The sequence below is a fragment of the Brachyistius frenatus genome, unplaced genomic scaffold, assembly GCF_029030835.1.
Source record: "Brachyistius frenatus isolate BFR_SWC_R1_liver_20210118 unplaced genomic scaffold, ASM2903083v1 Contig_33, whole genome shotgun sequence".
NCBI classification, from domain to species: Eukaryota; Metazoa; Chordata; class Actinopteri; family Embiotocidae; genus Brachyistius; species Brachyistius frenatus.
The window spans coordinates 1,948,103-1,961,970 of NW_027210632.1; the positions used below are offsets into that span (position 1 = coordinate 1,948,103).

Sequence of the window (13,868 nt, forward strand, 5' to 3'; positions counted from 1 at the left end):
TTAGGGGTCCAGATGTGATAAAGAGTTGAATAATTACTGCAGTATCAGAGAGGGTGATTAGCAGTAGTAAAATTACAAGTTTCTGTATTCCCCATTTTTTTGGTCAAAAAACCTGAACTGTAGGGTATATTAATTAGTGAATACCAATCACATTCAGATTCTTTGTTTCAGGCTTGTTGCGAAGGAAAGACATAAAGTCATGTTGAAAATGCACTCTACTATTAACTTTGCTCGAGTGGAAATGCTTTTACATTTGATTTTATATTGCTTTGAATGTAGTTGTGTTGTTCACGGTTAATGCATGTTTTGTAATTGTTTGTAATCATAACATAAGGCAGGGCTGTAAAGTATCCCTCTGTGTCGAGCCAAGTCACTTACAGTCTTAAAGATGTGTTTTATCTGTAACTTCTTACACAGTTCCACGTCAAGGCAGCAGAAGGGTTTTTGGAATCGTACCAAAGTATCTGTTGCACCGCTGTAATCCATTATCAACAGGAGGAACATGTCGGTCACGTAAGAGGACAATAAAGTAAAAATAAATTCAATGTACTTCTCAACCAGATAATCAATTGTGTAGGCTCACGCCGCTTTGGTAATTCGTGTTGCAGTGAGAGCGTTTGGTGCTGGAGCCCAGGGAGCAAATGTGCAGTTTAGAGAGAACCGTATGGTCGTTATTGATTAGGGGTTGAAATGAGGGAGAAGATTTGTGGAGACCATAAAGGAGTGAGTGAGTGAGTGAGTGTGTGAGAGAGAGAGAGAGAGTGTGTGTGTGTGTGTGTGTGTGTGTGTGTGTGTGTGTGTGTGTGTGTGTGTGTGTGTGTGTGTGTGTGTGTGTGTGTGTGTGTGTGTGTGTGTGTGTGTGTGTGTGTGGAGTGGAAGGGTTATGTAAGATCAGCAGCAGTGTTTTGCAGAACAGGATGTGTATGCAGCTGATTTATCCGGTGGAGGTGGGGGGTGCAGTTGGAGAGGAGGTTTCAGAGATGGATTTTGGTGACCATCATGTTAAAAAATGTTTTGGGAATAATAATAAATACGTGTTTTAAACTCTTTCACTGATGATGTCATGCAGTTTGCAGGGGGAGCTCTTTAACAGGACTCACATCTGAGCTGAATGATCAGACTCTTGGTTCTACTCACATTTGACTCAGCAGATTTACACACCTCAGTTTGAAGGTTACTTCAAGGTTCAAAGTCTTAGTTCTGAGACCTTTGATAGACTTGTGTCTTTCTTGTCCATCTGTAGTGTTTAGGAGGATGTTAATGTGTTTGTCTGATATCTTGGCCACTCCATCCCGCCTGTCACCAGCAGCACAATCCAAAACAGAGCAGACGGAGGAGAATGGACTAATATCGGAAATGTGCTCCCATCTGCTTGTGTGCAGTTGTCAATAGCCGAGTCCACTGCTGAAATTAGACCCATCAACCAGTGTCCAGGCTGCACTGCTATCATCAATCCATCCATCCTGCCAGTCTGGCAGTCAGCAAAGCAGCCAGTGACAGGAGCCACATGAAGAACATCATTCCAAAAAATCCCAGGCAATATCCAGATGTTTGAATAACGGTCTTTGGAGAGGACACGGGCTGATCCAAAGTCTAACACTGTGCATTTATGCAGGATTTACACTTGTTTTAATGCTCCCTGCCAGATTTTTCCCTGTTAATTCAGTGTGTTCTTATTTTGTTGGAACTGTTGTCTTGTGGGCACAGAAGAACAACTAACCCCTTATCAATCTGTGGGGCCAAAGAGATAAAATATCCCTCAAAGGAAGTACTGATAGCAGATAGATGCATCATTAATATCATGTAGAGTAAAACACTGCATATTAAGGGGTAATCAGCCTGTATGTTTGAATTTTTTTTTAATTTTTTTTTTGCAGAAGTTGAGATTCTTGCAGTATTAAATCTCCTGGATGATGTTATTTATCCTGCTGTGAAAATATTCCAGATTTATTTCTAGAAAATCTGTCAGTTGTTTACTCTAAATATTGCATGTGCAGTTGCATGGGTTCATGTATATATGCAGTACAGCTTCCTGTACTGAAAATGCATTTTACACACATGGTTGGAAAACATTGTACCTCAGGTTTTGATTCTGTGATCGGAGCAGCTGACTACACCTTTTACAGTTTGACACCTCTGAGTGTCACATAAAATCCTCTTCTTCCTGTTCCCCCTGTTCCCCCTCTTCCTCCTCCTTCCCTTATGCTAAAGCCTAAATACATCACAAACAGACAGGCTGATTCCATTAGTCAGGTCAAACCATTAATGCGCATGAAGTGTTTTCATACCTCACGATAACATAGCTATATGGGCAATCATTGTAATTGATGGACATGTAATGTTCTTTGCAGTTTCCATATGTCAACGTACCATAATGTGCACAGCATGGCACTCAGATATTCTTCAACATTGGTTTTCCTCCAACTGTTTTTCAGCTTTTTCTTTCTTTGTAGGAGAACTTTGACACAGCTGCTGATAGAGAGATATTAATCTTCTGAATTGCTCTGTTGACATTAAATGTAATAGTTTCTTGTCTTGAAGATAAGTCTTTTAAGCTGAGGTGGCCAGGGGATGAATATAGGTTCAAGTCCCTAAAGCAGCCGGTTGAGCCTTATTGATTATCCGGGCCCATAACCCCACACGCCCTCTAATAATGCCTCAACAGCACCAAACTGCTCTCTTCTCCTCCTCGTCTGTACATCACTCCATCTCTATGTGGACAGACCCTCAGATCTTGACACCCCCCCCCCCCCCCCTCGGCCACATCACATCAGTGTGTGTGTGGATTTAATGGCAGAGTGGGGTGACAGGGGGTGGGGGGTGGAGGGGTGAAAGGGCTGCAGTGATCATGGGAGTGTGGAAAACCATCCTTGGTGCAAAGCAATCACAGCCGGCTCTCTATCATCCTGCCCCTTCACTACCTCCATCCAACCTCTCTCAACCCATCACCCCTCAGAGTTGCCTCTCTCCTCCCTTCCATTATTCCCAGCTCACTAGTCAGAGAATTAGGGTAACACTTGGCAGCCCTCCCTCCTCTCCCTACCTCTTCTCTCTCTTGCCCCCCCCCCCCCATCACCTTCCCCTCTTTCTATTTCTCACCCATTACTCCCAGTTCACTGCTTGGTATATAGAGGGTGACACTGGGCCAATTCAATCTCTCGTCCCCGTCAGCCACTCAGCCCGCCAGAGTGCTGCAGCCTCCCATCTATAAATACCCATCCAGCAGGTTGTCACTCTGTTTTCTGCATTTCACACCTCCCCTGCCCTCCTCTGCTACACACAACTTTCTATTTCCTCATTTGTCACTCCTGTTTTCCATTTACTTGTTTTTTTTTTTAAAAATCACCTATGACTTTTTTCAGTCCCTCAGGGAAGATGTTTTCAAGATGGCCTTGTTGTCCCGAGGTAGTGATATGCTTTTTTTGTGCAGTCGCAAAAATTGATGCTACAAAGAGTTGTCTGCGAGGTTGTGTGCTTAGTGAGATAACGAAGCTGCTTAGCCAAATGAAAATGACTACATTAAAGAGTGTATTTTGACTGCCTTTGATGTGTGACATTGAAAATGCGGATTGCAGAATAAAATAAACCAGTTATGTGTTTACTGCAGTTTACAGCTAAGCTCTGTAGACTGACATGTGCTTAGAGGCACGGATTTCCCTCCTTGATTTCCTGAATGGCTTCAGGTCCGCCAGATTGGCTTCAAGCAGAAGAAGCTTACAGGTTCAGCTAATCTTTACCAATGCTCCTGTTTTCTAATTATTTTGGCTGCGGATATTTGCTCTCCTTACACTGTAATGACCCGAGTTACATCATGTCTGGAAACACCTCTCATTAAAGGAGAGAAAGTTTTGGAACTGGCCTTCTGACAATATAAATCGGTGCCGTGAAGGTAGCCCAGTGATCTTATTTGACTTTGAGTCAGATTAGGAGCTAAGCAGCATTTGCATAACTTGGAGTAGTAATAGGCTGACTTAGAGCCAAACACAATGAGAGGTCCAGGTCCAGTGAGTCAGTGTTACTCATTAATTAGAAAACTCAATCTCAGTCAGTTTCTAACGAACAAATCCAACTTGGAGCATGAAACGGAAAAGTTATCGAAGTTTAGAATGTATTATGTACATTCAGCCCTGCTGAATCCCGTCTCTTATTTTAGGCTTTAATATTAATGTGTGTAGTGTATTCTTAAACAACTTATGCCGCAATATAAGTAGTTAGCGAATATCATATATAAGGATGACAGTGGTGTAGCCTGGTGTTGCCAGACCCAGAGTTACTGTGTTAATGTTTGGGTCTAGCCAAGCTCCATTAAGGATTGTTTCAAGTTGTTGCATCATGCTGGTTGAAGACTAGGGGTCTCCAAGGTTGCGAGCTACTGGTTGAGTATGTGTGTGTTGAGTATCAATTTGTTATTGTTCACATAAAGAAGCTTATTCAGCTGGTTTGTTGGAGCTATGTGGATAAATATCAATAAACACGAGCAGCTCTCAGACCCTTTCATTTTTTTTCCAAGTAGCTCAAAGCAGGGTAATTGTGAAACTATTGGAGTAGCCAACCAATCGGCATTGACCACCATGTGACATATAGTGTGTTGATACTCACCAAGCTCTAAACAACAGAGACCATACCTCAATGTGAGCAGAGTGACCATTCCATATATGACCTTTGCAGACTTTGAGTAAATCTTAGGATACAAGCAGCATTGTTCTTGCTTCGGCTTAAATGTCTTGAAATATTCTAGCATTGCTTTCAGTGTTTATATAGCTTCAGCTCTACCATCACCACCATGGTTGGAGCAATATTTCGAAACAAATGCTTGACTTCAACATTATCGCAGTTAGCTACCGTCGCTGATTGGTCTGATCGGTGCCTCAGATTCTGAGCGAACCTTCATGGTAACAGGATTTCCAGGCTTCAAGTACAGCAAAAACTAAACCTGGGAGTAATAGGCAGGTAGAGTCAGGCTACAAATGGCATTACATACATAAACACCTTACTCCATATGTCTAATATCTACTGCTACTAATCTGTTGCTTCAAACAGATCAACCAGTCTACAAGTGTTCAATTGATTTATTCTATTCCTAGTTGGCAGGGATGTTTGTTTTTGTCCTGCCATGCATAAGATGGTTTTGTCACTGGGTCAGGAAGCTGTGTTGCCAGCCAATACCAACTACAATGATGACAATGGGTTTGATTGACTTGGATGTCATCGCTGTGTATTCAGCGTTTGACCCTGCTCTTAGGAACACAGGCTCACATTATGATTGTTGGATGCTAAATGCCATTGTCGTTTTGAGATTTTACTGTTTGAGCTACTTGTTCTCAGAACAGACTATCGAGTGTGTGCACTCAGACCATGACTTCCCCTGTGCAAAGATTTATTCCAAACCTTGGTTTCTTTATCTTCCCCAGTGGTGCTGTGGAAAATCAGTCCATAAACTGTGAATGAATTGGATAAAACCATAGATTGAATAATGTGGCTACTTAAACTCTGGAATGATTTGAGCTTTTGTGCATCTCTCTAAAAACCACTGCGGGCTCTCTTTCCAACTTAGAGGTTGTGTCCTGCTAACTTCGTATAGTGCAGTATTATCCTTTGTGTATACTGGCATGCAAACTGTCAACAGCAAAATGAACAATAAGTAAAAACCCTGAGTACAAATGACACTTTGTGTGTGTTACTGTGTGGCTTTTCTTTGTTGCTCTGACTGGCAACAGAGAGTGGGAGATCTGGCTTCAACGTCCCTGAACACAAAGTTTGGCTGATATAGCGCCTGTCATGAGGAAGGGAAGGAAAATCAGGGCCATTTGGCAAAACACAGTGTTATCTGTATGTGAGGAATATTGAGGACTGGATATACGTTTAATGACTCTGTGTGTATATGGTGTGTTGGCTGGCTCAAGCAGCATGTAACATAAAGTCCTTGTAATGCCTGGTGCAACGACACGGGCTCTTTCAGACTGTACCTGATTGGCCAAGCACAAAGCATGCTTGATTAACACCTCTCCAAATCTCGTGTTGGTTTTCTTGCACCTGTTTGGGGAGAACAACTTGCATATTTTTGTTTTCAAGTGTCTGATTGGATTTTGATAACAGCGTAGCTCCACCCACAGCTGGCCTGTGAGGAGGTGGATGGGATCTTGAAATATTTATGAAAATGTGCACCTTGCAGGAGGCCAGGTGTTTCCTGGGGGATCAGAGTATTTCAGATTGAATGTTGATCGTCACACATAGTATAAATTAAATGTAGCTCTGATCAATTAGCCTCCAACAACACCATAGTCTGCAAACTGACAAAAAGGAGCAAAAACCATCAGAAAATGCTTGGTTTCATAATAAAGTTTATTCTATATTACAAATAGTATTTTGTTCTTGACTGCAAAATAGGAATGCATTATATTTACATACACAGGTATACAATTAATTATAACAAAGTTAGAGAAGCTCGCCTTATATCCCCCAGGTTTTGTTTTTATCTCTCGATAAGATACTCTTTATCTTTCAAATATGATCTAGTAAAAGTCTTTTCTAGCATGTTTGTGTAACACCTGCTATAACACTGAGCTAGGAGGACATTTTTAGTTCCTACATAAACGTTTGAAGGTGGAAACTTTATCTGTGCTCTTGGCAACCTTTGTTGCAGGGGGGAAGGGATGGGGCAAGGAGAAATGAAAGACAGGATGTTACACCGGGGGGCAGATTCACAATGACAGCTGAGGACTCTCAGCTTGTGTTATTTGTTAACACGCAGTTGTAAGGGGAAACTTTGGGTATCTAGACTCAGTATATGTTGGCTACATGAACGTAAGAGGTTTTGTTGAAATTGTCTAAAGGTCTTTCAGTAGTACGTTTCGTATAATGAGGGCTGGTTTAGCTTTAATTAATCCAGTTCCTAGATCAATCCTTAGTCCCCTCATTTCCTCTAAACAGATATTAATAGGTTTGGTGTTTACTACCCAAAATGTAGTAAATAATTTGTGAATGTACCCCTCCAAGTTGAAACAACAGACATTCATCATAGCTGCAGAAGGTAATTAATGGGCAATGACTTGGATATCTCGCATACATTTGACACAGAAGCTATGGAAGAAACACTTACTTGCCAAACCCTTACACATAAGTCTGCTGTCAATGATAATGTGCCTCTCCTGTTTATCTGGATGATAAGTTCCATGTATACATAGTTTATTCCAGGTTTTTATTTTTTTTATTTTTAAGACAGCTAAAAGTGATGGCATTTTGTGTCACACATGTTGACAAACAGATGTGTTCTGTTTGCTGCTTTTTTATGAAATTAACTTTTGTCAAACCACATCTGTTTGTATTCATGAGCGCCCATATTTTGTCATTTAAAAAAAAAAATGGGCTTCATCACTCAAAATGTTTCTTTTCTGACGTGGGCTCAACTGATGGAGAAAAAGAAAAGTTTGGCAATTATTATGTTGAGATAATGTAATGCAGAAGTCATCTTGCAAAACAAGATGTAATTGTAGTGAAGACAGAACCAGACTAAAGTTATAACTTCTGTCTACCAAACATAAAACCACCAGAGGAGGCACAGCTGTCAGAAAACACCGCTGGCATGTAATGGTGGACTGAATGTGGCAGTATAATTCAAAATTGGGTACATGTTGTCTTATGTGAGATCCATCGTCTTAAAAGGAACAGCTGACTTGTAAATGACTTTAAAGTCTCTAGGAGTTGTAGAAGTATATAAGTATCTTTGAGCAAGGCAGTTCCATTTCAAACCATCCAAATAGGTCGACATGCAAAGGTATACAATATCTGTTTTATTTAGCATCTACCACTTCACAAAAACCATGAGGCATGAGGTTCTGCAGTGGGGGCTGAACTGGATAAAGGTTCCACCTTAAACGAAAGTTATAGTTTTTATTACATGAACAATCCACTTTTTCCATCTCGATTCTTCCAAGCAAAAGAAAGATAAAAGAACACATCCACATCATCATTGCAAGGCTTAATTTTCTTATTTTTCACTTTTTTTTTTTTTAAATAAGTTTCTTAAATTGTTTACGTTTTACATGCGCTTAAAAAGCCAATAAAGGACCCAAGGTGGACCTAGGGCGGTCTTCACACATTCACATCACCACATGGGGCACGTTGTCAAGGCAAAAGAAAGGGCAGAGGTCAAAAGGTACAGAGGGCGCCTCCATCATCTCTCTTTCAGTCGCTCTCTCCCATGCTGGGGGTTAACATCCAACAAGTCTTGTCTACTGTTAATGTCCATCGTTTTCTGTTTGTCTTGTCATGATGCTCACTTCTTGCTCTGCTTCACCAGGTTTTTTTTTTTTTTTTTTTTTGAGGCTTGGAGAAGGCCACCCCCTGCCGCCACTGAGGACAACTACACTAATACAGACAAGAGAGCCTCAACAGTTACACACTCAAGAGTTGGGGTTTTGCCGTATGCAACTAGTTACCAGCTCCAAACGCTTGTGCAAAACAGAAAAGAAACTGGTAAGTCAGGAACCGGACAAAAAGGAGTGAACGGTGTGCCGAGAAAGGGAGAGACCCGGGACGACGGAAAGAGAAAGGAGGATCAGATCACCGTCGCCCATGGAGCCTCTCACCTCGACACACTGAGGTCAGAAAAATCACACAGGTTTCTTAAAGTTCCAGTCACAATATTTTTTTGTCCTAAAAGTGGTTGTCTTATACATAGTCCTTTTTTTTTTTTTTTTTTTTTTTTTTTTTTTAGTCAGTTCCTCAGTGGCACTTTATAAATACATTTTTGACCATTTTGAAAATTTCAAGCTCCTTTGGTTTTTGGCTGACCAACTAAGTCCATCTTGTTTGATTTCTCCACACAAAAGTCTTTAAATAAGAACATCCTGGGAAAGAAGTGCTACTCTCACAACAGAGACCCTTTTAGGTAGCAGTCAGCCGTCTCTGGCTACACTGTGTTGAATCATTTTTACTGATCAAGCAGTTTCTTACCCAATGCATTTTCAGTCCGCTCTTCCCTTTACCTCCTCCAGGGTTGGCGTAGATATCTGGGCAGTCAGGATCTCGGGCAGCTGCTGATTGTGTGTGTATATGTGCATGAGTGTGCTTTGATAGACCGCCGTGGTGGCGACATAAGATTGGAAGTGGCAAGAGCCAGGCAAAGACTGCTCCCGGTGTTTGGATTAGCAGTCAAAACACTGTCTTCCAGAGTTGGTTGTGTGCTTCGTTTTTTCGTTTTTTTTTTTACAAAGGATCCAGCTTCGGTGAGGACTCCAGGTTTAATCTAATAGCTTAATTTTGCAGTAGCCATTATAAGCCAAATGGAAGCAGAAATCATGAGCATTTCCTTACATATACGCCGGGCAGGTAAAAATGTGTGAATGTTGCAAAGGGCTATAGGCTGGGGGATGCTCTGCTTTGTAAAGTTTCAGTGTCCGTCATGTTTTGATAAAGGAAAAGTTCAGAGAAGTAATAATCCTTTCCTACCCCCGAGCAGTCTTTTTCTTAAATACAACTCCAGCTACATTGAAAGAACACAAGAACATTCTAGGTTTGCCTGGACTCGCCCCAGATTTCACGGATATGTATGCTTTTGCTTGAAGGTACAGTGTAAACTTGGCAAACCATCCTTGCATTAATTTTCTTCAGAGGTGTTCATTTGGCTTGCAGTCATCAGTTTTGATGTTTCCTCTTGATTCTGTATACTTAATATAGAACTACAATAAACTGAACTCTAGCGATGGTTTTATTTTAACTATCCTATTTTGAAAAGTTCTCAACAAAATGGACACCCGACATTGTGGTTTTTAAAGAATTACCTATCAGTGTAAATTCTTGAAGGCAACATAAAAATGTTTTTTCCCCTCTTTTCTTCCAGCAGGGGGACTGAAGTATGCCAATATGGCCAGCTTCCAAGCAATCACCCCTTGAAGCTCCCCCTGTGGTGAAGCTGAGGGATCCCCACCATTGCACTGTGGGAGACACCAACCTCAGCCCCGGACCACCCCTCACGTATATTCAGGTAAACTAGTCTATGCAGCAGAGTGGATGAGGAAAACAAAATATTTCTCAGGGAACAGGAAGCAGAAAAAAAGGTAGAGGAAGAAGTCATCTCTGAAAGGCGGAGGGAGGAAGTCACATGATGAAAAAAGATGGGGACAGGTCTTCGCTCAGGCACGGCTCGGTTTCTGACGGGGTCTCTTCCCAGTGCACCCTGGGAAGTGCGGTCCTCAGCTCTCCAGACTCATGAAGGCCACCACCTGCTCCAGCTTGAAGGCCAGCCTCTGTTTCCTGGCTGCATCGTCCTGCTCCAGTGCACACACGATCTGCCAGCAGGGCGGGAGGTAAACACAGACACACAACTCCGTCACTGAAAGTATTCAACAAAGCAGGACTCACTACTATCAAATCTGCTACATGACAATTACTAATCTGAGGCAATAAACTGTTTCAGTGGGTATTTTCTTACTTATTAGTCCTTATACAACCCAGTGTCCAAAAAAGTTGGGACGCGGTGTACGGTGAAAAAAAACCCAACAACAATGCAATGATTTGCAAATAATTTAAATACATATTTAATGGAAAATAGAACAAAGACAACACGTGGAAATTGAGAAATTATATTGTTTTTTTGGAAAATACATGCTCATTTTGAATTTGACTGCGCTGATTGCAAGTTGGCTCTCCTCTTTAGCTCGTTCAGAGACGATGGTTTTCGTAAATGTTCATGAGCCCATGCAGTGATTTTCACTACAGAATGTGTTATCAATACAGTGCTGCCTGAGGGCACAAAGATCATGGCCATCCAATATTGGTATTCGACCATGTCCCTTGCGTACAGACATTTTCTAAAATCTTTTTATTATATTATGTGCTGTAGAGGATGAAATCCCCAAATTCTGGAAGGGACAAAGACGAAATTGAAAGGCCGCAATCTTTGGGCCCTCAGGCGGCACTGCATTAAAAAACAGACACAATACTGTAGTGGAAAACATTGAGTTTCATTCATTGAAAGTGGGTACGCATAAATCTAAGCCTGTGTGTCCGGACATTTGACACACAAATCGGAGAATCATCTAAATTTTCTTTCCTGAATTTGTTCGTACTCTGCGGACAAATCTAGAATGACTTCAGACATTGCGTGCGAACAAATGATGACTTCCTGGCTATCTTAGAAAATGTAAACACACACCTTTTAGCATTTTAAAACTGCATTCATTAAAAAAAAGGCTATAATAAACAGCAATATTGAAATCCGTTAATTTACTAATACATCGACCACTAAATAGGCTAACCATGAATTGATGCCATTTAATCCTCATCAATTGTTGTCTTGATTAAAATATTTACATATATATATTCACAGATAATTGCAAATATCATATTCATTATGAAATAAATTACCTTTGGGTGATGGTTCTTGCTGGATGTTATCACTTTCATACTCATTTCTAGGACTTATATTATGTTTATGGATGTTTGTCCAATAATTGCTGCCAGTCTCATCCTGGGCCATCAGATCAGGTGCTTCTCTTCCTCCACCCGTTTTTTTCTTTTCTTTTTTTTTAGGTTTGTGATGCACCTCTTTGCGTAAACTTTAATATTGAACAATTAAAAAAAAATAAAACGTGCCACAGTGGGCACTTCAGAGGACACAGCAGCCTCAGTAATAGCAGCCAGTGTATCCTTTTTTTAATTTAATTTTTTCAAACATAGTTTACGTCTGAGGGAACACTTTTGAGAAGTGTGCCTTTCCTGTCTACCACCTCAGACACTACTGTTTCAATTTCCGCTGTTGTGAAATTTTGTCTTTTTAATATTTGCTGCCGTCTTCTCTTCACCGCTTTCTTAATGATGAAGCTCCAGACAAGCAGGTGTCCTTCTATGATGCACTTGTCAATTTAGAATGATTCTGATTCCTTAACACACGCAAGATGGTGAGAACAAAATTGGCCGGTGCGTACGTGTCATGAATCTCTGGGTAATTTTGCGTGTGCACTTACTTTGTGCGCAAAGCAAGAACGTTTCTACGCACATGTTAGTGAATGAGGCTCATTGTCTTCACTAAGAAACACTTCATTTTCAGCAGAATGTTTCTTTAACTCTTCTTACCAAAAATCAATTACAATAGTCTATAATGTACCAAATCTTAATCATGTCGCTAACGTGTTGTCTAGAAGTGTAAATCACAGTGCTACATACCTCCTCAGTGTATTTCCCCACGTAGGAGTAAATCTCACTGAGAGAGCTCATGGTGTTGAACTCATTCATGTGCATCCGTGACTGTTCTGCCAAGTAGGCATTCATGTCCTGGTCACTGATCGCTGGCATCTTATTAATGTCTGAGTAGTACCTGTTAAAAGAGGGCAGGAGGGATAAACAAAGCATAAACCCATGTTACAAATGTGTTTACAGCAGGGAACGTTGTCAGGAAAACTGTTAAATGATTTGGAAAACAAAATACACCCAGTGCTGTGTTTTAATGGAGATGTTTTCCTCTGAGCTCATTACTCCTCGCTGCGGTTTACAGCAGTTCTTTGAAGATATTTAAGTAATGCATGGAGCACAGAGGCGACAAGTGTGTTTCATAGTAAAGGGTCTGAAATGGAGTCATCATGGATTGCTGAGAGGCCTTAGATTCAACCTAAAACACCACAACAGTAGACGTACACACACTGCATTGAGGTAAAGGCAATCAGTCACTGTCAGCAGCAGCAGCTGTGTTGCCCATATCAACTATGTTAATTAAAGCTGCCTATTTACATATTAAATTTGTGGAGCTGCAGCCGCTTGAGGACAGGCCCGGTGTATGGCTGGATAATTCTGGGAGTGTGTGTGTGAGTGAGAGATGATATTTGCCAGGAAACAAGTCTTCAGAGTAAACTGAGCAAAGGAAAAGGCAGGTGGGTGTTGCTCATAGAGGTCAAACCCGTATCAACACCTGTTCAGTGCTGGAAGGCAGTTAGTTATGGCGAGCTTTGTCGCTCTGTGACTTTTTTTCTAATCCACAATTTTTCAAATTTAATTTGTATGCTCGGGTTAATATTCAGGTCCATGGTATAAATGTGCAAATGTGCAAATGAGCCTTGTTCAGACTGCCAGCCCAAATCCGATTTTTGGTATGTCCAGATCGTATCCGGAATAATTTTTTGCACGATGAAGGAATAATACAGAATATTGCAGAAGAGTGGGATTTCTATTGCAGCCATTAGCGTTAACATTTCCTGAAAATACCAGAGTATTCATGTTTTCTATTTAAGAGCAGTGTGTATGCATGAATCTCTGCTTGCAGGTACTTTTAAATACCTCCATAAAGGCTGTTTTTCCTGCCACCTGCAGCTGCTCTATTCTGTCCACACATATCATTTTTCTGCTTACGGTCCAAACGTATCACTGTATGAATCAGCAGCGAACCCTCACACTTGTGTGTTTATGGGAGACCAGAGGCACACACAGGACTGAATACGGTCCAGAGCCTGAAGCTCCTCATCTGGTTCCACCAATTCAAGCAGTGCCCATATATTCTCATCCCGAGGCTTGCTTTGTGACGAGGCGACAGACGCATAAATAGTCGGAACCTCTTCACAGTACCCCATCTTTTATTCAGTACTTGTTCACCTCCCCTGCTGACAAATAAATTTAATAAAACTTCCATTTTAACAAATTACCGGCTTCTGCTGCCTGAAACGCTCAACCGTTTTCTCTCCCTTTCCCCCCCCCCACACACTTCTGCACCCTCCCAACACAGTGAGCCCTCTGTACTATAGATCTCATGCCCTGGGCGTTCCCATCCATTCCCGCTGTGTTGTAATTTGGATTGGGTTTCACAGCTCATAGATCACAGTGCCGCGGTCGCATTGTGTGCGTGTGTGTTGGAATGAAACATAGCTAATGCAGGTTTTCTG

The 13,868-nt window shown here is 41.3% G+C and overlaps 1 protein-coding gene across 1 annotated transcript in view; it reads right to left on the reverse strand.

The window, feature by feature from the left end:
- Nucleotides 1-6,324: 6,324 nt before the first annotated feature.
- Nucleotides 6,325-13,868, reverse strand: part of plxna4 (plexin A4) — a 234,879-nt gene continuing 227,335 nt past the window's right edge. The window contains exons 31-32 of the mRNA XM_069700337.1: nucleotides 12,166-12,316; nucleotides 6,325-10,289 (exon numbers count right to left, since the gene is read on the reverse strand). Coding sequence (XP_069556438.1) covers nucleotides 10,194-10,289; nucleotides 12,166-12,316 — 247 coding nt within the window. The 3' untranslated portion in view covers nucleotides 6,325-10,193. The remainder of the gene's footprint in view (nucleotides 10,290-12,165; nucleotides 12,317-13,868) is intronic.